Raw genomic sequence first — 23257 nt, forward strand, 5'->3', positions numbered from 1 at the left:
GTTAAGCAATCACTTGTAGGTCTGAAAAGTGAAGAACAAACAAGCCAAAAACAGGACAAGTGTGGTGATTTGAAACGTACGCGGGATAAAGCTGCAAAGAAGCGAAATATAACTATCGACATCAAAATCAAGATAAAGAAAAATGTGAGAAATCCTCCTACTATGAACAATTTATAGTTATCTTTTTTTTTCTTGTGAAGTTACACATAGTATATGGCTGTGCTAGAATTTTTTGACATCGAATACCCAACGTGAAAATCGTGGCTCCGCCAATGCCTATGATCTGTGTGAAGGATAAGGTGATGCCAACAATCCTCAACATTGTCCATTGCCACCCATTGGGTTGGTTGGATCTTGTAGTCTGATTTGGCAGTGTTCTTCCTTGACTCTGTTAGCCTCCAAGAAATGTTTATCGGCCACCCCATCACCTAGTTGGATGTCCTCAAGACGGGTCCAAAGATCTATGAATTCAACTATGTGTTGCACGGATAGACCATTTTGTGTATCAATTCTTGAGAACAACTTCCCATCTTGTATGGCGTCTTGTACCTTACAACAGGCCCTAAACACGTTTAGTGCAATGACTTATGCTGGTCACTTTAACAGATACATGAAAAAGAAAATTTTGTACGGTCGCTCACTTCTTCAGGATCTTTCTCTGTTAAAACTTTATACATGGATTTGCTAAATGGACTTGGTTTTCCTACGGAAATACCTTTGGAAGCTAAAAGTCCCTACAAATATTAAGATCTTCATGTAATTCTTGCGTAAGAAATTTATTTTAACTAAGGATACCCTATTAAAGCGTAGATAGAATGGTAGTAAGAAGTGTGGTATTTGTTATTCACACGAGTGTACCAATCATTTATTTTACGAGTGTCCTTTCACATGTTTGATCTGAGTTTACTTTCAATACCACCGGCTAACGTTAAAAGTATGTTTGGTAATTGGCTAAATTAGGCGGTAAATAAACTAATAAAGCGCAAATTCGTGTTGGGACGTGTCCTTCGATTTTTTGGCTTTATTAAAAGGAGAATTAAAAGGACATACGTGTGCTATAACGACCTAACAACGGACGATCAAGTAGGTGCATATAGTCAACGATCCAGACACATTTCCACCAACCAAAACACTGGTCCCTGAATTTTATATCCCGGCAAGAAGACTCTTGTTACACAACGATGTTTCGTCGTCTACGACACAACTCTTCGATCTTAGCTAGTCATTTAAAAAAAATCCGTGTTCGTCCTCGATCGAGCTGTGTCGTCGGATGTGCCAGCTTTCTTATTACAGTGAGACGATGACATGGAGCCGTCAAAGAACAGACAGTGTACGATCGGTTAAATTCAAAACATGGCCGTGGATGCACCCGTGGGGTACGAATGGAGGATTTGTTAGGTTTCCGATTGTCAAAGATCCAGTCACGTTTCCACCAACCAAATCTGACAGGATTTTGCATCCCGGCAAGAAGAGACTCCTGCTGCACAACACGCGCGTACCAGCTATAGCTAGCACGTCACTCCTTGCTAGCATGGTGCTGTGTACAAATGAAATTTTGACAGATCACACCACCTGCTCCAGTGAAATGCCAAAAAAGACCACCTCTGAGTGCAAATGTCAAAACTACCGTGGCGGCACGCTGGCCAAGCGACACATCGCACATGCCGCCGTAGCCGGTGGCGGCAGGACGGCGGAGCCAGCAGGGTGGAAGGGTGGGGCCCGCCCCACCCTAAGATTTGGCCTAGCCCATATATCTTCTATAGAAAATGAGAAAAAAATAAAGAAAAGCCCAACCCAGTTAGGTCTGCCCCATCCTAGCGAAATGGGCTGGATTCGCCACTGCTTGCCGCCGTGAGTGGTGGCGGCACGTTGGACGAACGTCGGGTGGTGGGCCCTGCCGCCACCGGCTGTGGCGGCACGATGACGTGGCAACATGCCGCCACCAGCTGTGGCGGCACGTTGACGTGGCGTGTCGCCACAGCTGGTGGCGGCAGGGCCCACCACCCGGCGTCGCGGACGAAGCTGCCCAACGTGCCGCCACCACTCACGGTGGCAAGTCCTGCCGCCACCGGCTACGGCGGCATGTGCGACGTGTCGCTTGGCCAGCGTGTCGCCACAGTAGTTTTGACATTTTCACTCAGAGGTGGTCCTTTCTGGCATTTCACTGGGACAGGTGGTCTGATCTGTTAAAATTTCACAAATCAGTGAGCACAAAAGGTGACCGAGCAGCTGTGTCGCGTCCACAGTCTACGGATTGTCGTATAAAGGTGACAAAAGGTAGTATTTCTCACTACAAAGCGATTAGGCTTTTCTTGACAGGCTTAAACTGTCATAGAATTAAGCCTTCCTATCGCAGATTATATTCGTTGACCCGTTCTGTTTTAGATCATCGGTTAGAGAAGAGTTGTCAGAGATCTAGATGGATCCCTTACATAATAGATGTTGATTAAATGATATCTGACAGGGTGAGTTTTGTTGAAGATTTTTTTCAGCACCCTCCCTCTGCCACACGCTTTGTGACAGCCTTGTTAGCAATCGTGCGCTATTTGCCTCACGGCCATGTTGGAGTTTGTTCTTTACTTCTCTGATAGCCTAGTTGTGCAGTCATGTTTCACCACAACACCCAAACTGAACATCTACAATAAAGATGTCATAGATGGTTAATTTTACTTACTATATTTTCTATATTATTAATAGCACTATTTTTCTGGTGCCACACCTAAACACATAATATATCGTTCATTCCAAGAAACAAAAAGACAACAAAGTTTTGACCATAAATTAATATAGTATACCAATCTTGATCGGAGTAGTATCATCAACAAGGAAATAGTTTTTTTTAACAGAGCAAGGAAATAGTTCAGTTTCAATATAATGTGCTTGCTAACACTAGCAATACTGAAACAATGTGCAAACCTAACACAAGTGTGTGAACCGTCAAACTACAGTTCACTGAGGCGTTGATCTAAGCAGCTCTAGAAAAGAATCCACATGTCCATTAGTCTCAACTATAGTCTCAGCTGACCCATGTCCATTTTCACCCATATTTCCATTCCTAGTACCACTTGTCCCACGAGTAGGAGGTTGGATTCCGTCATTAGCAATGTTATGTTTAGCTTGTCTGTACCCAAATGAACTATCACCGGTTCTTTGAATCGTAGCTTCATTTCAATTTTGATGAACCTGAAATTATATTTTAAAAATGAGTTAACAAGTAGATTATATATATATATCTTAATCCTAGCTAAGCATGTTTTCACACGATAAGTGAACATGTTAGCATCACCTGATATGGATTCCAAGGGTTGCTGAGGGAATTATTCCATTGAAAGGTGGAACTAATGGAAACGTGTTGCCCTGCATTTGTGTCTAACAAACTAGTAGTAAGTCAAATCTTTCATATGTGCCTTTTCAGTATATGAATATCAATAACCAACATGTGGCATGTCAAATAAAATAGTTAAGTACCTGGCAAAGCTGAAAGTAGGAGAACATTTCCCTCAAATAAAATACTCCCTCCGGTTCATATTAATTGACTCTAATATGGACGTATCTAGACACATTTTAGTTCTAGATACATCCATATTAAAATCAATTAATATGAATCGGAGGGAGTAGTTAAGTACCTGGCAAAGCTGAAATTAAACATGCTGCAGCAAAGACCGTTTGGTAAAAAAGTGTACATACATCTAAATCTGGATTAACTTGTGACTTTTTTTTTATGAACGGACGTAGTTGAATTTAGCTCGCTCTATTTTAAAAAAGCCCTCTTGTACAAAGCAGCAGCAGCAGCTAGCCTGACTAAGTGACTATAGTAGTCTAAGAGCATGGATTTGGTGTTAAAAGTAAAGGTAGGGAAGAGTTGGTACAACAAACGTGCTGCTCCCCCTAAATCCCTAATCAGTCATGCATGCACTTGTATAACCGCATTCCGGCCGATCGAGAGATTATCTCGGGACGCTCTAGAGTGCATGTGCGTAGGTCAATCAAATTTTGTAATATACTCCGTTCATATCATGAAACATGTCTGAGTTTAATTGTTTAGGGGACGGATGGAGTATATTATATGGAACACGTGAGCAGACATGCATTAGTCCATGCTTGCAAAAGCGCAGCAGAATCCGGCTAGAATCCGCAACGAAGACGAGGATCATATAGATGGGACGTACGTACATGCGTCTCTGTGATTTTTTCCAAGTAGTATAGAAGTCTTTTTTTCTTTTTGAACATATGTAACGAGTATACGAGAGTGACTATTTTTTTTTTAGGTTGCTCACCACATACACCATGTGGTATACGAGAGTGACTATTAGCTTGTAGTATGTACTAATAATCATGTTGTGATCGATGATAAGAGAATAGGGGATTAGGGTTCCTTAGGAAGTACTCCCTTTATTCCTACATATAAGGCGTATAGGTTTACTGGTTTAGCATGGAAATTGAATACAAATGTGAAAGGAAATTACACCGGATATAGACAGATTGCCCCTAAGCAAGAAAAATGAGAAGTTTGTATAAAATAAAAGAACGTAATCAAGTCCCTAAAAACATTGTCCAAACAAGTGGTGCACGTAATACACCCTATATATACTCTAAAATATCTCTCAAAAAGCTATATACGAGCTGATCAGTTATTTCACGTTATATTATCTAGGAAACGTAGAGAGTATTTGTGAATGAGCTGCCTACTGCTTTTGATTAGTTAAGCGGATCGATAGGGTCAAAATTCGGTAAATTAGCAATATGAAATTCCTGTCAATGTCACGGGTCGTGTCTCATTAATCGCGTATACGATTTGACGCCCACACGGGCAGTCACCGGCTAATAATGGTGCGTAGAAAACTATACAAAACCACGTAAAAAGCTTCCCATGGCCGTCATTTTTATTCTCCCCATTTAGTCAAAAAGCCAAGGTCTGATTTACACATCTGAACCAAACCACCTGATGATGAGTCTCCGGGAAGCAAACGGCCACCAAACGCACGCGCTCACACACTGACACTGCATGCAGATGCAGGTCGAATCCCTAGCTGAACGGGTGTGGTGTCGCAGCTCAGCCGTCGTTTTCGTTGAGAAATGAGAAATCTGTTTAAGGTTTTCGGTGCGACTGCTTTGACCACGAGGGAGATCACGGAAAAAGGAATATGAAAATAGGCCGAAATAAAGCAATGTGGTGTGATCTTCGAAGATTAGTTCATATCATTGCCGATTAGTTGATTTTATAGGGTCTTACTCCTGATAAAGGGTGCTCTTGTACTTAAAGGTTTAAGTATTACATCCAGCCAAGATGCACACAATCGCAAACCAATCCAACTGCTAAAAAAGATGTAAAGGCCAATTACATATCATCAGTGAGAGAATGTAAAAATGCCTATGACGAGAGATCCTATCCGGAGACTATGTGGTCACCCATGTTGAGAAACAGCATCCCTCATTGTACCTTCCTACCATGTATAGCTCTTCATAAACAGATCGTGATTATCCACCCATTGAAAAGACAATGATGAACGAAGCATACTAATGCATTGGTAGACAACCTGCATATATAAGAGACGCATTATCTTTAAAAACTTTATCATTCCTACCTAATCAAAGCGACCAAATGACGGTAAGCCCTCCCACCCTAATAAGCTTTATAAACATATGATCAATGCCATGATGCTAATTCATACAAACGTTAGCTACACTACATGGAGGATACAAGTCCGAAGCTACTTGGATAACTGATCATATAAATCTAGCAAACTGGCACTAGGAAAAAGTTGTTTGATTGTCTCATCATGATGACAAAAAACACTCTGTACTATCATGCTAATTCCTTTTAGCCAAAGTTATCTTTGTTCTGGAACACACCTCGATGAAGATACCAACCAAAAAATTGATCTTCAAAGGTATCTTTATCTTCCAAATCGTATTATTATTATCATCATCATCTAGCAGCGTTGGTTGGATCAAAGCTTTGTACATGGAATCAACAGAAAAATTACCACTATCATGGAGATTTCATCGAAATTTATCCTTCCCTTAGGTTAGTGGGACATTATCCAACCGCTGGCATTTTGCATTCCAAGATACTTAGCATGTAACTGATTAAATCTCTCCTAAACTTCATATTCGGGGAAAAGACTCCATAAAATCTTGATTAACAATATCTACATCCGTTCCTACGAATAAGGCGCACGAGAATTTTAGTGTAACTTCGACCGAACAAACTGAATAACAATATCTTGATTATATAGTAGAATCGTATTAAGAAATAATTTCTACTGATACTGATTTTGTATCAAATACCTTTTATGTATATAGATTAATTTTGTTCAAATATAAAACAAGAAAAAAGAGGGTGCCTTATTCATTTAAACGAAGAGACTATATTGTTAGAATCATTATGACGTACTTTTTCATAATATATGCTTCGGTACTATAGATGTTGATATCTTTTGCTATATTTTTATTTAAATTTGATAAAAGAAATTGAAACTAGGCAAGACTTGCCATTTCATTGATAAAGAAGAAGATGGCCGGTTAATTAACGGGTAACCAACCAAAAACCGATATAAGTGCACCGATGTCGTCACGGAACACGACCACATTGGGCACAACCACCGACCGACCTGGCCAAATGCCAACAGTCGTCCACACACGCCAACGAGAGACAGCTCCGACTCGGACGAGGAGCTTCTCAAGAGAACTATGCTGGACTTGCACCAACTGAAACCTCCATAGTCCACCGGTTGCTGGTCATCGTTGCCGCAGGGACACTCCGCCGCAGCTCCGACTTCACAGCGACACAACGAAGCACAAGAGAACCCATCGGACACGTCGGTAACTAGCAACAAAGCCCAAGCCGCGACCCAAGCTCTGCTCGATGCATCATCGTTGCCAAACTACCCGCAGCGCCCCCAAGCGAGCCAACTCAGCAACCAAACATCCATTGGACCCCAAGTCGAAGCTAACTCCGAGACGATGCCCCCAACGAGGAGAAACACGTTGAGACGCCTTCATCATGTGATCCAAGGATCTGAGGTTTCCCTCTGGAGGCAAGACTACGGGATAAGGAGAGGAGCCCTTGACGACGTTTCCAATAAAGTCAGCGGCACCCGCGTGCGTCGCCATCGCCAGTCCTGGCCAACACCAGGTCAAGGATTTCTCCTAGGATCCTCCGCCTCCAACCGCCAAGTCCACCGGCAATGACCTGCAACCGAACTTCCTCTGCCAAGACAGCACCCGCACCACCACCTCGTCGCAGCCATGCCCTGATAGATCGGGGCCGACAACACATCTCCCCAAGCCACCACTTCCCCTGCCCGAGATGCCGCCCCCGCCGCACCGCCAGCCCGGCCAGACGCGAGGATCGAGAAGATCCATCTCGCAGGAGGGGGCGGCGACACGGGGTCTTTTTCTGTCTTCGATAAAATTTTGACTTGACTGACCCATAACGTGAAGTATAAAATAAAAATGGAGTGAGTAATTATGAGTTTGTGACTACTTTGGTCGTGCGCGTCTTGCGTCTTCGCCTAGACTGAATGGCCAACTCCACCTGCGCCCACTATTGATCCCAGTGCACCTACTGCCCACTGCCCGTGGAATTGGGCACCAACCCCAAAATCCATCCTGTCCCCGTCCTATAAAACACACTCCACTCAGCACTCAGCAGCACAACCAACTGCACTTTCAGCTCTTACGGAGTACACGCTAGACGCTACACAGAATCTCTAGCGAGCTCACTCTCAACTCAATGGCGTCGCCAATCCTCCCGGCATTCACGGTGCGACGGGGCGAGCCGGTGCTGGTGTCGCCAGCGGCGCCGACGCCGACGGAGACGAAGGCGCTGTCGGACCTCGACGACGCCGAGGGCATGCGCTTCTACAGCTCGGGCATCCACCTGTACCGCGCCGACCCGTCCAAGCAGGGCGTCGACCCGGCCGCCGTCATCCGGGAGGCGCTGGCCAGGGCGCTCGTCCCCTACTACCCGCTCGCCGGCCGCATCCGCGAGGAGGCCGGCAGGAAGCTCGTCGTGGACTGCGAGGCGCAGGGCGTCATGTTCGTCGACGCCGACGCCGACCTCACCGCCGAAGACTTCGGGGACGTGCAGAGCCCGCCCTTCCCCTGCTTCGAGCAGTTCATACTGGAGGCCACCACCGTCGCCGGGGTTGAGCCCGTCATCGACCGCCCATTGCTCTACATTCAGGTATGTACAGTTGTACGTACACATGGCATGGCAGTCATCTGATACCGGTCACAGTTATTGTGATGAGCAACTAACGGTGCCCTTGTTGCAGGTGACGAGGCTCAAGTGTGGGGGCTTCATCTTCGGGCAGCGCTTCTGCCACTGCGTGGTGGACGCGCCGGGCGGCATGGAGTTCGAGAAGGTCATCTGCGAGCTGGCGCGCGGCGAGCCCGGGCCGTCGGTGCCGCCGGCGTGGGGCAGGGAGATGTTCATGGCGCGGCAACCCCCGCAGCCATCGTACCCGCACCCGGAGTACAGCGAGCCGGCGGGCGGCGCGGACAGGATGCTGTCGACGCCGGCCGGCGACATGGCGCGCGTCCCGTTCTTCTTCGGGCCGCGCGAGATCGCGGGGCTGCGTCAGCGCGCGCCGCCGCACATGGGCCGGAGCTCCCGGTTCGAGCTGGTGGCGGCCTGCATCTGGCTGGGCCGCACGGCGGCGCTCGGGTACGGCGCCGACGAGGAGGTGCGGCTGTCCTTCATCGTCAACGCGCGGGGACGCCCCGACGTGCCGCTCCCCGAGGGCTTCTACGGGAACGCGTTCGCCTACTCCGTGGCGGCGACCACGGCCGGGGAGCTGTGCGCTGGCGGGCTCGGGTACGCGCTGGAGCTGGTGAAGAAGGCCAAGTCCGCCGTGACGTACGACTACCTGCTGTCGGTGGCGGACCTGATGGTGCTCCGTGGCCGGCCCCTGTTCGCGCTCGCCCGGACGTACATCGTCTCCGACGTGAGCCACGCCGGGTTCAAGAGCGTGGACTTCGGGTGGGGCGCGCCCGTGTACGGCGGGCCGGCCAAGGGCGGCGAGGGGCCGTTACCCGGCGTGACCAACTACTTCTCCAGGTCCAAGAACGGCAAGGGGGAGGAGGGCACGGTGGTGCCCATCTGCCTGCCCAAGGACGCCATGGACAAGTTCCAGCTCGAGGTCCAAGGCCTCACCGCAGAGATCCTCTAGGCGCAAGTATACCTACGTACGTGTGCATCGCATATGATACGCTACAAGCCTACAACTATAACACATACGTCGTCGCGTACCACAAAGTACCTCGCCATTGGTGCCAATGTGCCATTCTATCTCTGACATATTAAGAGTTTCTCATGTGCTTATTTAATCTTTTATCTTTGTCTGGCATGTACGAACAATATAACATGTTGATAAGAAAAAGGAACATTATAACATGTTTTCTTCGTACAAATTGTATGTATTTTTACTGGACTAATAAGAAATGAAAGGTGTCCTAGCGTATGAAATCAGCTTGACGGAACGAGAAGTGGATCAACAGCTACAGGAGAGTGTTTTATTTTTCTTCTAATAAGAGGTTTGATGGAGTTTTAGCTAGCTACAAAGTTATATGACAAAATGAACGATACAATAGTACAAAATATATCCACTGTTGTGACAAGCTACCCATGAGTTGTGTTTCTATGGAATGGCTCCACGTCACTAACAAGCAGCAATGAAACTTGGATCATTTGAAAGAACGTGCGTATGTGCGTTGTCTTGTTGGATAAAAATGGTTCCCTCATTGCCAATCCATATATATGCACTTATTGGAATTACCTTTTCATAAAGATATTGCCTCATTGTATCTCTAGTAACTATGATGGTCTTTAGTTTGACAGATCAAGATTTACTCTCTTTTGCCTGCAGCGCCTCTTCTTTTGATTTGAGACATCAACATCTAGATCTTTTATCTCTTGTTCTCTTGTCTTTCTCCATATTCTTTCAATTGTGTTGAGACTTGTTTTTAGAAGAGTAGCTACAAGTTCTTTATCTGCCTTCTCAATTGGCATGTCTTTGCCAAGAGCTTTCAAGGCAATTTATGGCGCGAATCTGTGACTATCAGGTAGTTCTCTACGGTGTGCTTGCTCAACAGGTATTTGTACATCTTCGGCTTCGAGTATTTCTACATCTTCTTCCTCTTTCTCATGTGGACTAATGTTAAGATTTGTGCAAAGACATTCGTACCTTGCATCCAAGGGAGCAGAAGCTGAAGGTGCCAAGGATTTCATAGACCTTACGGGTGTTCTAGATGGCGTGGTGGTCACGGTGGCGGGCGAGGTGGAGCGGGCAGCGATGTAGCTGCCTTATGCGGGGGGGGGGATAGCGGGGAGCTCGCCTCTACTCCCTTGAGGCCCCGCCTCACATGCTCCTTGAGGCCCCGCCTCCTCTGCTCCTAGAGCGGCCGCAGATGGCCCGCTCACCGTCGATGTCGAGCGCGCGAGCCCAGCTCTAGCAGGGGGCGGGAAGGATCTCCGGCGCGGGACAAAAACATCAGGATCAAGTATTTTGATTTGGGGACCACATTTGAGAAGAATTGAACCAGCGAGGGATTTTCACAAATTTACAATTGTACACTGCCCGTGTCAACTAAATCAGGCCGGATGGAGTACTATGTAAAATGTAATCGCTCTGATGAAGATCACACTTTATGCCACTCTAACGCAAGGAGGCAGGGCCTACTTTCAGACCTTTTTCTGTGATCTCGCTCGTGGTCAAAGAAAGTCGCACAGAAAACATTAAACAACATTCGCATTTCTCAACGAAAACGACGGCTCAGCTGCGACACCACACATACCACACAAGTTCAGGCAGTGTCAGTGACTCAGTGTGTGAGCGCGCGGCTTGAGTGGCGTTTGGTGGCCGTTTAAATTGCCTGGAGACTCATCATTCTGGTCGCTCTGTTGAAACGTGTAAATCAGACCGAAGCTTTTTGACTGAAGTAGGAGAAGGAGGAAAAATGGTGGCCATAGGAAGATTTCTGTGGGTTGTCTTTTCTACGTAGCGTTATTAGCCGGTGCCGGCCCGTAGGGCTCAAAATCGTACGCACAAATGATGCCGCATCGACCTGCGTGAGGTTGGCAGGAAGTTGTAATGCTAATTTACTACTCCCTTTAATAGATGTCCGATGGTTCATTTAAATTCGGATGTATCTATGCACTAAAGTGTATCTAGATACATTCAAATTTAGACAAATTTTTGACATCAAAAGATGGACAGAGGTAGTACATTTGACTGTATCAGTCCGACTACGTGAATTAAGCAGGTAATGTCATCAAATTTTGGTTTCAACTCATATATATTGTTAGCTCATGGCTACCACAAACCACTTAAAAATAAAACAGTTTAGGGCTCACTACTCATCTTGCAACTTATAACTAGCACCAGTTGACCGTTTCTTTAGTTGCAACCCAGCTCAAGATAGCACGTATCATGGTGCAAAGTCAACTAAGAACCAAGCTAATTGAATTAGCAAAATTGTTTATCAAAAGCAGTAGTCTACTCATTGGCTCATCTTTCTCATTGAGCACTAATTCGTCCATTGATCACTTATCATCATGGCAAGATTAATTACTACGTGGTTTTGGCACATTCTCCACACTTGATAAGTCGTTGTCAATGCAAAGCGAAAATATTCCCTCTGATCGTAAGTTAACCAACATTTTGTTTTGAAACGCGGGCAAATAGTTTGCCTCGTCCATTAGTTAAGAAGAGGGTGCTCGGTTTTTAGGAGAAAACCAGAGAAAACCTACAACAATCGGGCCAAGACCACACAGACAACACACCCACATAGACCACAAAGCGGCACCCGCAAACACTCAACATGACACTCCAACGTCGCGCCGAAAACGACATGCCACGGCATTTGGAGGCACCCATCAACCAACTGCGAATCTAGGGAAGGCAACAGCCAAGGTGGTGAGAAAGTGGCAAACCTCTCTGACGGTGATAGCTCCAGACACCATTGGCAGCAACCCAAAATTAGCAACCCATCACCAATAGGAACCACCTATCTGGCTATCCGTCCACGAAGACATCATGCATAGTGGTTTTGTTGCGTGTAGTTCTGCTGCTCTCTTGCATGCATGGACCAATACCTGCTCCCCAGCTGTTCCATATGATACACTTGTACGGACTATGTTTGACCAACTGACACACGTCCACGAAAGCATCATAGTGGGTTTTTTTAGACCTGGGATGCGGCTGCATGCATGAATGAGTAGCTAGCGGGAGAAGAAGCAGGTTTGTTGCACCAAGTCACCAACTCCTCCCTTGCGTGTCTCAAAACAAAAGCAAAAAAAAACACCTCCAGTCCTCCACCTCCATACCGGCGAAATCCTAGCTACTTGTACACCACACGTGTATATATGATCGAATTAGATTGTTCCAGTACATATAGCTAGGGTTGGCATCCCTAAACTCGTGGGAAGTGTACCAAACGGCAGTTGCGGCAGTCTAGTCAATTTTAGCAGTCACAAACAATTAAAGAGAGGGCTGCGTATACAACGATGCGCAGACGGTAGACGCGACACGACACGGCTCGACGACCATACGTCATGAAGGGGAAAGCGATCGATCGAAACACTCATCCTGCCGGGATATAAAATGCTGTCGGATTTGGTTGGTGCAAATGTGACCGGACCTTTGACCATTGTAAACCTAAACTGATCCTGCGTGGGCTCCATCGCACCAACACTGCCGGGCACCCTCGTGATGTATTCCATGTTTCAAATTGAAGTTTAGGTGCAAAAATGACGTCGATCTACACGTCATCGTCTCACTCCAAACGTGAGTGAGTGAGTGACAGATGCTGACGTGTACGTGTGCTCTTGGCCATACTTCAACTTGGTCTATCCTGCCAACATGTTAGGGTTACGTATTCTATTTCTATGTACTTCTACATGTTTTGTGCATGCAACAACGCGGAGCAAACCCTAGGATCAGCAAGGTTTTTCCACGCCGGGTCGGCAATGATCTCCGGCGCATAGTCCATGTCGAGGTACTACACAGTTTTAAGCTATGAACATAATTGATTTTTTTTCCTAAATCGATCGGCAACCACGCCGAAACGCTAAACTTAAATTGCATCTCCGGTATAGGGGAAGGGGTGGAGAGAAGGGAGGACTCACATCGTCGAGCCAACGCTCGCTTGAGGCCCCATCGTCGTTGTGAACCATAAGCGATGTCACCATTGCGCCACCGACCACATCTTTGCGCTAGAAATCTCATCAGCGGCGAGGGTTCCGGGTGCTGGGGGAATTGCACATTTGCCACACTTTTTTTTAACTTTGCATATTTTCCACATCCTCTCACTTGAGGAGGTGCACCGCCAAGCAAAGGTAGAGAGTGAATGGGTTGCGTAGAAAGTCTAGCTTGTTGGCATTTCTAGCACTGACATGGCTACATATCGTGGGCGTCGTTGTTTCTCCCCGTAGATCATTGAGGCTACCCACATGCCTACACTACACTTTCCTCTAAATGTCGGGGCAAACCCTACGACTAGCTTGACGTGCTGAGGTCACATCCCTTCTCGAAGGTGTTGCCTTGGTACTTTTTGATCGGTCATGAAGCGTGGTGGCGAGTCAAATTCGAAGGGTGCAACGGTGGCATGTTTGGCTTCGTCACTGTACCATTGACATCCTCACTCTTTTGAGCGTTGTACCACTTCTTCTTTCTGTGTTGGGCATGTTTTGTGATGTTTCTTAAGTTCTTGCTCTTGAACTTCGTATCTAGTAGTCCGGTTTATTTACAAAGCGGGACGAAATGCTATTTCGAGATGCTAAGAGCACCTCCAGCCGTCTCCCCGACGAGGCCCCCGATAGCTCTTTTTTTTATCCGGACGGTGTTATTTGGTCCAGCCGCACCCCCGGTTCCTCGTTTTCTCCTGGAAAAGGCCCTTAATCCATCCGGAGAGCCTAGGCCATCCCCGCCGCCCCCCCGGGGTGCGCTCGCGGAGTCCGGACGAGAGAAAAACGGGGACGGGCCCGCTCTGTCGACGAGAGAACACGCTAACCCCACCACTTTCTCGTCGTAAATCTCCCTCCCCACTCGTAGATCTCTCGCCGCCGTCACCACCCCTCGCCAATCCGCCGGCTGGTTGCCTGCACTCCGCCGTCCCTCCTCCCACCAGCCTATATTCCGCCGTCCCTCGTCTCGTCTACCTATATTTCGCTGTCGGCCAACTCCTCGCGTCGACCACGCCCGGCAGGTGTTCGTCCATTTGCCTGGGCGGACATGGACTCGGACGAGGAGGAGGAGCAGATGTTCGTCGAGCTTTTTGAAGTAGAGATGGCAACCGCCGCCCATATGAGGAGCACATGTTGATCCTAGCTTGCTTGTCCGGCTTGTACGCGGAGAAGGCCATTGGTCGACGTGGCGGGTCGGCACCAGGTCGCCGGAAGTGCAAGCCGAGGCAGGGAATGAAGGGCTACTGCATGCTCTACGCTGACTAATTCGCCGATAGTCCATTGCATGGTGAGGTTGTTTTTAGGCGTTGTTTCAGGATGAGCCGGAAGCTCTTCCTGAAAATTATGTATGCTGCTCGAGACTACGACTCCTTCTTCAGATGCAAATTGGATTGCACCGGCATGGCAGGGTTTTCCGCCCTCCAAAAGTGCACGGTGGCTATGCGGATGCTGGCATATGGAGCTCCTGATGACGCTACCGATGAATCTCTTCGGATACTATCTTGGAGACGATATTAGGGATGGCACCCGTAGGGTATGTGTACCGGTAAAGCCATTCCATACCCATACCCGTCACCCGGCAGGGTAAATGGGTACCCGCAGGTAAAAATACCATCACTTACAACACTTCAAATTGATCAAAAAAATATGATAGGAGGTGAAGCGATCCTAAATAGGGGTTTAATCCTCACTAACCTACCAACGATTATGGGACTGGAAAGCGTGAGGTTCAGCCTAGCAACATGAATGCATGATTAGGGAAAAATTAAGTAGTTTAGAATATTATAATGGCTCACTTGTTAAATTTAGATGGGTACATGGGTACGCCGGTATGTGTTCTATGATCCCATACCCGTACCCGTACCCGCTCTAACCAATGGGTATGATTTTTTCCCATTTACAAACCCATGGGTAATATTTTGTCCCATACCCGTACTTCTATTGGATTTTACCAGACAGGTACGCGGGTCATGGGTACCCATTGCCATCCCTAGACGGTATCTATCTAAAGTGGGCAACATCTGTGAAGCCCCATCCTCCCGAAGGAGGTGGAGTTTGTCAAGGAACAAGAAGGTTGCCGAAAGGACATCGAGCGTGCATTTGGTGTCCTCCGGCAGAGATTTCCTGTAGTCCGGTTCTCCGCTATGACTTGGTCCAAAGATCAGATGTGGGAGGTGATGAACTGTTGTGTATGCTTACACAACATGATTATTGAGAATGAGCGAAAGTATCTAGTTCCTCTGAACGAGCAAGCTGCACCATATGATAGAGAGTCCTTTTGCACAGCCTAATCACCAAGTGCCGATATCGTGGGCTTCGTTCATCGCTATGCGTCAGGAGATTCGAGGCTCCACAGTGCATCAACAGCCGCAGGATGATCTGGTGGAGCACATATAGAGGCTTCGAGGCAACACCAACTAGTTTCATTTGATTTATTTCAAAACTTGTTAAATTATTTGCTTGTTTTGTTGAACTGTAATGTTTATTTGTAAAAATAAGCTGAATATTGACCAAAATTTGTCAAATTCACCGAACTGTGAGTTTATTTCTGAAACTAAAGCCAAAAACGACGATCTCCGGACGTTCAGCTAGGTGAACGGCTAAAAATTCAGCGCTCCTCACGTCAAAGTTTCATCCAATTCAGCACTATTTAAGGCCGGATTTGACGGTGGGAGGGCAGCTTGGAGGTGCTCTAACACTAACAAATCTGTCAACCGGATGAGATTACTGGTTCAGTGTAATACGTATTCAGGGTAACTTCGTGCCTTCCGTGATGACGCTAGCAGCTTTGCGCTTCCGGTTTCTGTTTCTCTCCCATCCATTCCTCTCCAGCTCCCAACACCGCCGAGCCAGCCAGCGAGCGCGAGCGGGCGCTCAAACCTCCATGGACGCCCACTGCCTCGTACGCCGCCGCCTGCACCCGCCGCCGCACCTTCTCCCGCCACTCCAGCGTCCGCCTCCCATTCGCAGATGCCGGCGCGGCGGCTTCACCACCGCCGTCGCCTGCCGCTCCACCGCGGCAAACGACCACCAGGAGCGGCCGTGGGAGTCCTACGACCGCGACATCCAGCCGCACGCGGGCTCCGACCTCGCGCGCTCCCTCCGCCTCCTCGCGGACATGCAGGCGGCGGGGAAGCGCGCCAGCGCCGCCGCCTACGCGCGCCTCATCCGCGCTCTATCCCTTGCCGGCCGCACGCTCGAGGCCGAGGCGCTCCTCCTCGAGCTGCGCCACCTCGGACCCCCCCTCCCCAACACCGCGCACTACAACGCGCTCCTCGAGGGCCTCCTGGCCCGGGCGCACCTCCGCCTCGCCGACCGCCTGCTCCTCCAGATGGCCGACGACGGGGTGCCGCGGAACCGCCGCACCTACACGCTCCTCCTCGACGCCTACGCGCGGGCCGGCCGCCTCGAGGACTCGTGGTGGGTGCTCGGCGAGATGAGGCGGCGGGGCGTCCGGCTCGGCACCGCCGGGTACAGCGCGCTGGTGCGGCTCTACCGGGACAACGGCATGTGGAAGAAGGCCACCGACCTCGTCCTGGAGATGCAGGAGGTCGGCGTGGAGCTCGACGTCAGGATCTACAACGGCCTCATCGACACCTTCGGCAAGTACGGGCAGCTGGCCGACGCGCGCAGGGTGTTCGAGAAAATGCGCGCCGAGGGGATCAAGCCGGATATTGCTACCTGGAACGCTCTGATCCGGTGGCACTGCCGGGTCGGGAACATGAAGCGTGCGCTGCGGTATTTCGCGGCGATGCAGGAGGAAGGGATGTACCCTGACCCGAAGATCTTTGTCACGATCATCAGCAGGCTGGGGGAGCAAGGCAAGTGGGATGAGCTCAAGAGGCTGTTTGATAAAATGAGGAACCGAGGGTTCAAGGACAGTGGTGCGGTGTATGCGGTTTTGGTCGACATTTACGGGCAGTATGGCCTTTTTCGTGATGCCCGCGAGTGTGTAGCTGCTCTGAAAGCTGAAAAACTGCAGCTTACTCCTAGCATCTTCTGTGTCCTGGCAAATGCTTATGCTCAACAGGTTAGTTCTGCTGGACATGGAGGAAATCAGCTTTGCATAACTGAATGTTCAATGGTCTCGTTTTAATTTTTTTTTCCAGTGCATGCTAAATTTTCCTATCAAAAACAATGATCCTAAGTTTCTAGAACAATATATACCAAGCCGAAGTTCTAGATTTGGTATAATTAAAATCATGTAATAATTCCCTAGAAGTTCAAACTTTTTGGTTCAAATGTGTTATCAATGTAATAAAACTGCTATGAAAAATAGTTACATTTGCTACGTTGATATAGCTTTTTGGGTTATTCCAAAATCATATGTGACCCGACCTGCAAGAAGTTCCTCTTTTTCTTCATGTGGTTTAGCACTATGCCTGAACCAGGATTGCCCAAGAGGCCAAGAGCAAGTAATTTGGCATACTTGCTACTTAAGGTTTGTAAATGATATAGAAACCTTCAAATATTTCTGACATGGTAGTTGTGTTCTCGTACTGAAGAAGCTTAATGGGTTTCATTAACATCAATATCTCTTGGCCACTTAGGACTTGAGATTCTTGATGTAATTTCTGCATGTTGTGTTACCTATAATCATCAGTGAGACAATTTACATGAATTATTCTTCCACCTGGGTTAGCGCTTTACCTCACCCAGAATTTGGATTGAAACTGTACATGAATTATTATTCTAACTTTGTTAGTTTAGTCCCCTTCTCCTTAAGAAGAAGCTTAGTGATTTCAAAACCATCAATATCCATCTGCACTTTTCAGCTTGTGAGCATCATGTTCATATGGCTATCACTTTTCAGGGTTTGTGTGAACAAACTGTATGTGTTCTTCAGTTAATGGAGGCAGAAGGAATAGAGCCGAACCTTGTTATGCTGAATTTGTTAATAAATGCTTTCAGTACTGCTGGAAGGCATTTGGAGGCACGGGCTGTATTCCAGCATATCAAGGACAGTGTATGTACTTTCTCCTGAATGAACATGCTGTTATTTTTATGAATTCTTCTTTGGCTGCCATGATTCTTTCTTTGCACTATCTCTTACCAGTGCTTGTTCTTTCTCAGGGTATGAGCCCAGATGTTGTGACTTACACTACACTTATGAAGGCTTTCATGAGAGTAAAAAGATTTGAAAAGGTTCTCCGGATGTATATCTACTCTCCATTACTACTTCATCTGCTTAAATATCTATGCCTTGTGGCACAAAGAAAACCTTCCTTGTTGGTAAAAGTTGTGATGTTATCCAGTCTTAACTGTAATGGTAAAAGAGCTTCTTTTTAATGGCACGCAACTCTCCTTAAAGAATGAATATTTTATTATCCTGATAAAGATGGTGGTAATTATAATTGAAATTCAAATCTAGGGTCCTATTTATGCTTTAGGGATTTTCCATAGAGGTTGTTTTTCGAAAATTATATAATTGAGACTTTGAAACATTACAGCCATCTTTCAACCTGAATAATTTGACAAGCTTGAAATAGTTTTGGTAATTTTCTTGTATAGTATTCGGAAGTATATAATGAAATGGAGCACACTGGTTGTCCCCCAGATAGAAAAGCTAGAGAAATGTTGCATGATGCCATCTTTGTACCTGAATAATTTGAAGCTTGAAATTTGTTCATTTTCTTTCTTGAATAGGTTTTGGAAGTATATAATGAAATGGAGCGTGCTGGTTGTACCCCTGATAGAAAAGCTAGAGAAATGTTGCATGATGCCACTGTTACAGTGGAACAAATGAGATGTAAGTGTTTTATTTGCAGTTGTCCTCTTGCTTTTGGAGGATGTATTGATTGATGCATGGTTTTGCAGATTACTGAAATCGGAACTCCCCAGCAACTCTGAAGTGGGCTGACACCTGACATATAAATGTCTATAACTTCAAGTATCCCTTCTTTGCATGCACATGCTCGATGGGTATCCTGTAAGAGTAAACGTGAGTGAGCTGATTTAATTTATCCAGAAATTTGCATATAAATAGTTCTCCTAATCTGTTCACACTGTGTGATGTCCTTTTGCACTAAGTTGCTCCAAGAGTATTTTTTCGGTTTACTTATAGTCTGCAGCTGAATTTGATGAACGTAGCTTAAATAGTACCTGTTTAGAATAAGTAAGGTTTGGCCTCAACTTATATGAAGCATAACATTAAGTTGTGCAAATGTTCTTTTATTACTTTCTCAGTTCAAATTTGTGGACATGGCTTTTCTCAACAATAGTAGTTGATACTTTGGCCCTCTTTTGAAAGGCAGATCATGAGACAACAGTCAGCGCGCAAATGAAGTTCTAATCCACATGATGTGTTTTGCGTCATATTACTCATGACAAATTCATGGATTCTGGAGAAACCTCCTCTAGCATTTCCTCCATTGGAGGTTCTCTGTTGTACAATGATAATGAGCCGGCAAAAACTGACATCCATTGCTCTTTAGTTGCTGGACTCTGGAATTTTTGAGGTTGGGCAGAAGGCCATATGGTTCGGAGCATGCATTTCTGGCTCTAGAATGCAGGTAAGCAAGCAAGCAAACAAACAGATGGATGCTATTTACATTCATTTACAGCGTAGAATCAGCTGGTATACGCTTGTCTTTGTACTGGAGTGCAGATCTCATAGTCAAGGAACGGTTACAGAAGTCTTTCAGGCATCAGAACTAGGAATAGTTTGAAGAAACCTGAATTCATGAATAGTGAGACGGGAATACAAATATTCATGGAGATGGTGAAGTGTCTCATGCAAGTTGCATGCATTTACCTCTCCCTGGGTCGGATTGCATCGTTTGAACGATAAAGACAATATTAGGTGCACTGAGGATTGACTTGTATATCACTTATTTCAGCTAACTGTAGGATAACGCTTGTGTAAAGAATCATCTTTCGAAGTAGACAAGTAAGGTGGTTCTTTGTAACCATTTTCTTAAAGCTACTTTTTTTTTTGTCTCTACTTTACATTCTTTCTGCTCTCAGCCGACGGAGTGTGAACTCGAAATTCTATCAATCAATTACTTCTGTCACTGTCCTTTGTTTGTTTGTGTACTACAATCTTCTGAATTGTTAAGTCTCCTTGCTGTTGTTCTAACCTTTCAAGTTGTCAAGACAGACTGTAAACTCGAAATTCTATCAATTAATTAGATCAGTCACTGTCATGTGTTTGTCTGGTTACTGGAATCGGTTGAATTGTCAAGTCCTATTTTTGAGCTGTTGAATTGTCAAGTCTTATTGCTGCTGTTCGAATCTTTTGAACTGTCAGGTCCTATTGCCATTCCTCTTCAGATTACCAAATTGTTTGCAGTCCCAGTTGTGCAAGCACATTATATATGCAAGTGTGTGCATGCCACGGTGGCTATGGTTGGTAAATTTAGACTAAGAAACAGGGACAGACGAACAAACACTGACAGTGTAGCTTCATACATATATTCATCCATCTCATAGCGAAAGAACAGCAGAATGTATACCCATTTGTCTGAAAGTTTAACTCTTATAACTACTATGCATTGTAACCTAAAAATCTTCACTTGAGGTCGTCGTCGTCGTCGAGGTCGCTGAGCAGGTCGTCAATGGCATCGGTGTGCGTCATGCGCGCGGAGGCCTGCTTGACCCAGCGCGCCATCTTGGCCGTCTCCCTGCTCACCCTGACCTGCTCCTCCAGCGCCTTCTTCATCTTGCGCTGCTGCTCCCTGAGCTCCGTGGCCATCCGCCTGTTCTCGTCGCCCCACTCGCCGGCGTCGACGCCGAGGACGTCGCCGGTGTACCCTTCGGCGTGGGTCTTCTTCTTGCTGCTCCTTGTGGCAGGGGTCTTCTGCAGGGTTTTCTTGGGCGAGAAGGGGAAGCAGCACGCCTGGCGCGGCGGCGGCGGGGACTGGGAGGAGGAGGAGGAGTCCGTCCGCCGGTTCCGCTCCTTCAGCGTCGGCCGGCCCCGCCGTGGCCCGAACAGCCGCTCCAGGTCCTCGTCCTCGTCTTCGTCTTCCTCTCGAACCGCGGGGACGGTCGGGTTCGGAGGAGGCTGCGGCGGAGAGGTCTGGTCGTCTTTCCGGGACGCATCCGGGGCAGGCGCGGGAGGGTTTGCTTGGGGAGGCGAGTGGGCGGGAGGATCGTCCCGGTGCTGCGGCGGCGCGGTGACGCTGCGGCCCAGGGTCTTGGCGGGCGGGGGCAAGGGGGCGGCGGCGGGTAGGGACTTGAGCTTGCGGAAGCGGGACTCGAGGCTGGAGGGCAGCGCCGCGGAGTCGTCGAGGTGCGCCGTGTTGAGCCTCGCGATCTGCTCCAGCGCGACGAGGTCGGCCGCCTCCGCGAGGATGGCGTCGACGGCCGACTTCCCGCCGTAGGCCATGGCCGAACCGAGCGGCGCGGCGAGGTGGGGGAGGGGATCAGGAGTGAGCTAGGAGTGGAGGGCAGAAAGAGTGTGGTCAGTGATTGCGGCCGGGTCGGGAGATTTTGGTGGTGGGGCAGCGCGGCGTGGTTTTGTCACGTCCGGCGCGTGGTGGAGGGCCCCGCCCCGCTCCTCCTCGGATCCCTCGGCTGGCTGTTGACCGTTGTGGCCTGGATCGGCCACCGCCTTCTCCGGCAACGGCGAGCGCACTGCTCCGACAGGCGTAAAGTTGGCCGGTGTTCCGTCGCATGGCCGGGGCGAGCGCTCCGGCTTATATGGGCGCAGCGCAGGCACGATCGGTCGTGGGTCTTTCCTTTGGTAAACGATAATAAAAATGGCAGGCTCGAGAGGTTCAGATACACACGTTTAATTGAGGTTTTTTTTTGACAGGTTTAATTGAGGAATTGATACGTATAAATGTGATTAATGAGAGATAATGCTATGATTGATCGTGAATCGCTGGCCAGATCATGCAGTCGGACCAATATGGTAAATGTAAATTTGGCAGCGGGCACAACGTTTCTATGGGAAAAAACATAACGTGCTAGCTGTTGGCTGTCGCCTCGTTTTATTTTTTTGATAAGAGGAAAAAACAGAGGAGCATGCAGGCTTTATTGCTCAGCCTTCTCCAGGAGTACAGTTGCGAGATTTGGAGAGTTCCATAGCCAAATACAGGGTCCAAGAGCATATACAATGGTAGAGAAAGCATACCTTCTCTTATCCCGTCACATCATCTAGAGAAGATAATAGGTATAAGTTCTACAATGCCTTATCTATTATAGTCATCCCTATCAATTAATGATAATCAATTAAATTTGGTAGAAAATTATGTTTCTAAGGGAAGACATGTCATACAATGGAGAAAATAGTCTTCCCTTATTTTCTAAGAGATGATCTCTTAGCTAAGGAAATACAACCTTCTCTTCCTTCATTCTCTCTCCTCCAACTAAGCAAAAATTCGACGTGGCAGCTCTAACGGAGGCTGACGTCACCCCATTGTACGTGCCCTTAGATCACGTGCAATGGGGGTGATGTTATCCTTTCCTAGAGGTGAGAGAGAATGAAGAGAGAGAAGAGATCGTCTTTTAGAAAATGAGGGAAAACTATTTTCTCCATTGTATACATATGTATTCCTTTAGAAACAAATTTCCAATCAAAATTTAATTATTAACATTAATTGCTAGAAATGGCTATAAGAGATAATGCACTGTATGATTTATATCTATTGCCTTCTCTAACTGATGTGGCGGGGTAAGAGAATGCATACCTTCTCTACCATTGTAAATTCCCTTACAATTGTAAATTCCCTTACAGAAGAAGTTGCAAGTGTAGCCCAGCCTCTATTTTTGGAAAATCGAAAACGACATCTCGAGGTGTAGAAAAAATCTGAAAAAATAAATCCTAGATGTGTACAAAATATCAACCCAAGACACCTTAGAGCATCTCCAGTCGCCCCCCCCCCCCCCCCCAAACCGTCCCCCCAAAGGGATTTGGGGCGCGCCGGATAAAAAAAACGTTCTCAGCCGCGTCCCCCAAAGTCGCTTTTTGTCCGGCGCCCCGAGCCCGTCCCTGCTACACAGGGGACACTCCGGGGACGTCGGACACACCGAAAAGCGAGGCGAAGTGACGCGGGCCTGACCCGTCAGCGGCACAGAGAAAATTCGTCCACCCCTCCCGCCTAATCACGCCTCTCCCGCCAC

The 23257-nt window shown here is 47.4% G+C and overlaps 3 protein-coding genes and 1 long non-coding RNA gene across 4 annotated transcripts; 3 read left to right on the forward strand and 1 right to left on the reverse strand.

The window, feature by feature from the left end:
* Window positions 1-7738: 7738 nt before the first annotated feature.
* On the forward strand, window positions 7739-9389 carry LOC124683862 (benzyl alcohol O-benzoyltransferase-like). The gene is made up of 3 exons (XM_047218296.1): window positions 7739-8191; window positions 8283-8389; window positions 9068-9389. The coding sequence occupies exons 1-3, from the start codon at window positions 7739-7741 to the stop codon at window positions 9177-9179; spliced, it is 672 nt and encodes a 223-aa protein (XP_047074252.1). The 3' UTR covers window positions 9180-9389.
* Window positions 9390-16076: 6687 nt separating this feature from the next.
* On the forward strand, window positions 16077-19017 carry LOC124659819 (pentatricopeptide repeat-containing protein CRP1, chloroplastic-like). Its single transcript, XM_047197627.1, has 5 exons — window positions 16077-17222; window positions 18006-18158; window positions 18266-18337; window positions 18839-18941; window positions 19010-19017. The coding sequence occupies exons 1-5, from the start codon at window positions 16077-16079 to the stop codon at window positions 19015-19017; spliced, it is 1482 nt and encodes a 493-aa protein (XP_047053583.1).
* A 458-nt stretch (window positions 19018-19475) lies between these two features.
* On the forward strand, window positions 19476-20205 carry LOC124683863. Its single transcript, XR_006996839.1, has 2 exons — window positions 19476-19704; window positions 19800-20205. It is a non-coding gene; the product is annotated as an uncharacterized LOC124683863 (long non-coding RNA).
* Window positions 20206-20702: 497 nt separating this feature from the next.
* Window positions 20703-21518, reverse strand: LOC124683864 (predicted GPI-anchored protein 58). The gene has a single exon (XM_047218297.1). It carries the CDS (start codon window positions 21516-21518, stop codon window positions 20703-20705), a length of 816 nt encoding a protein of 271 aa, XP_047074253.1.
* Window positions 21519-23257: the final 1739 nt, after the last annotated feature.

The sequence above is a fragment of the Lolium rigidum genome, chromosome 1, assembly GCF_022539505.1.
Source record: "Lolium rigidum isolate FL_2022 chromosome 1, APGP_CSIRO_Lrig_0.1, whole genome shotgun sequence".
NCBI lineage: Eukaryota > Viridiplantae > Streptophyta > Magnoliopsida > Poales > Poaceae > Lolium > Lolium rigidum.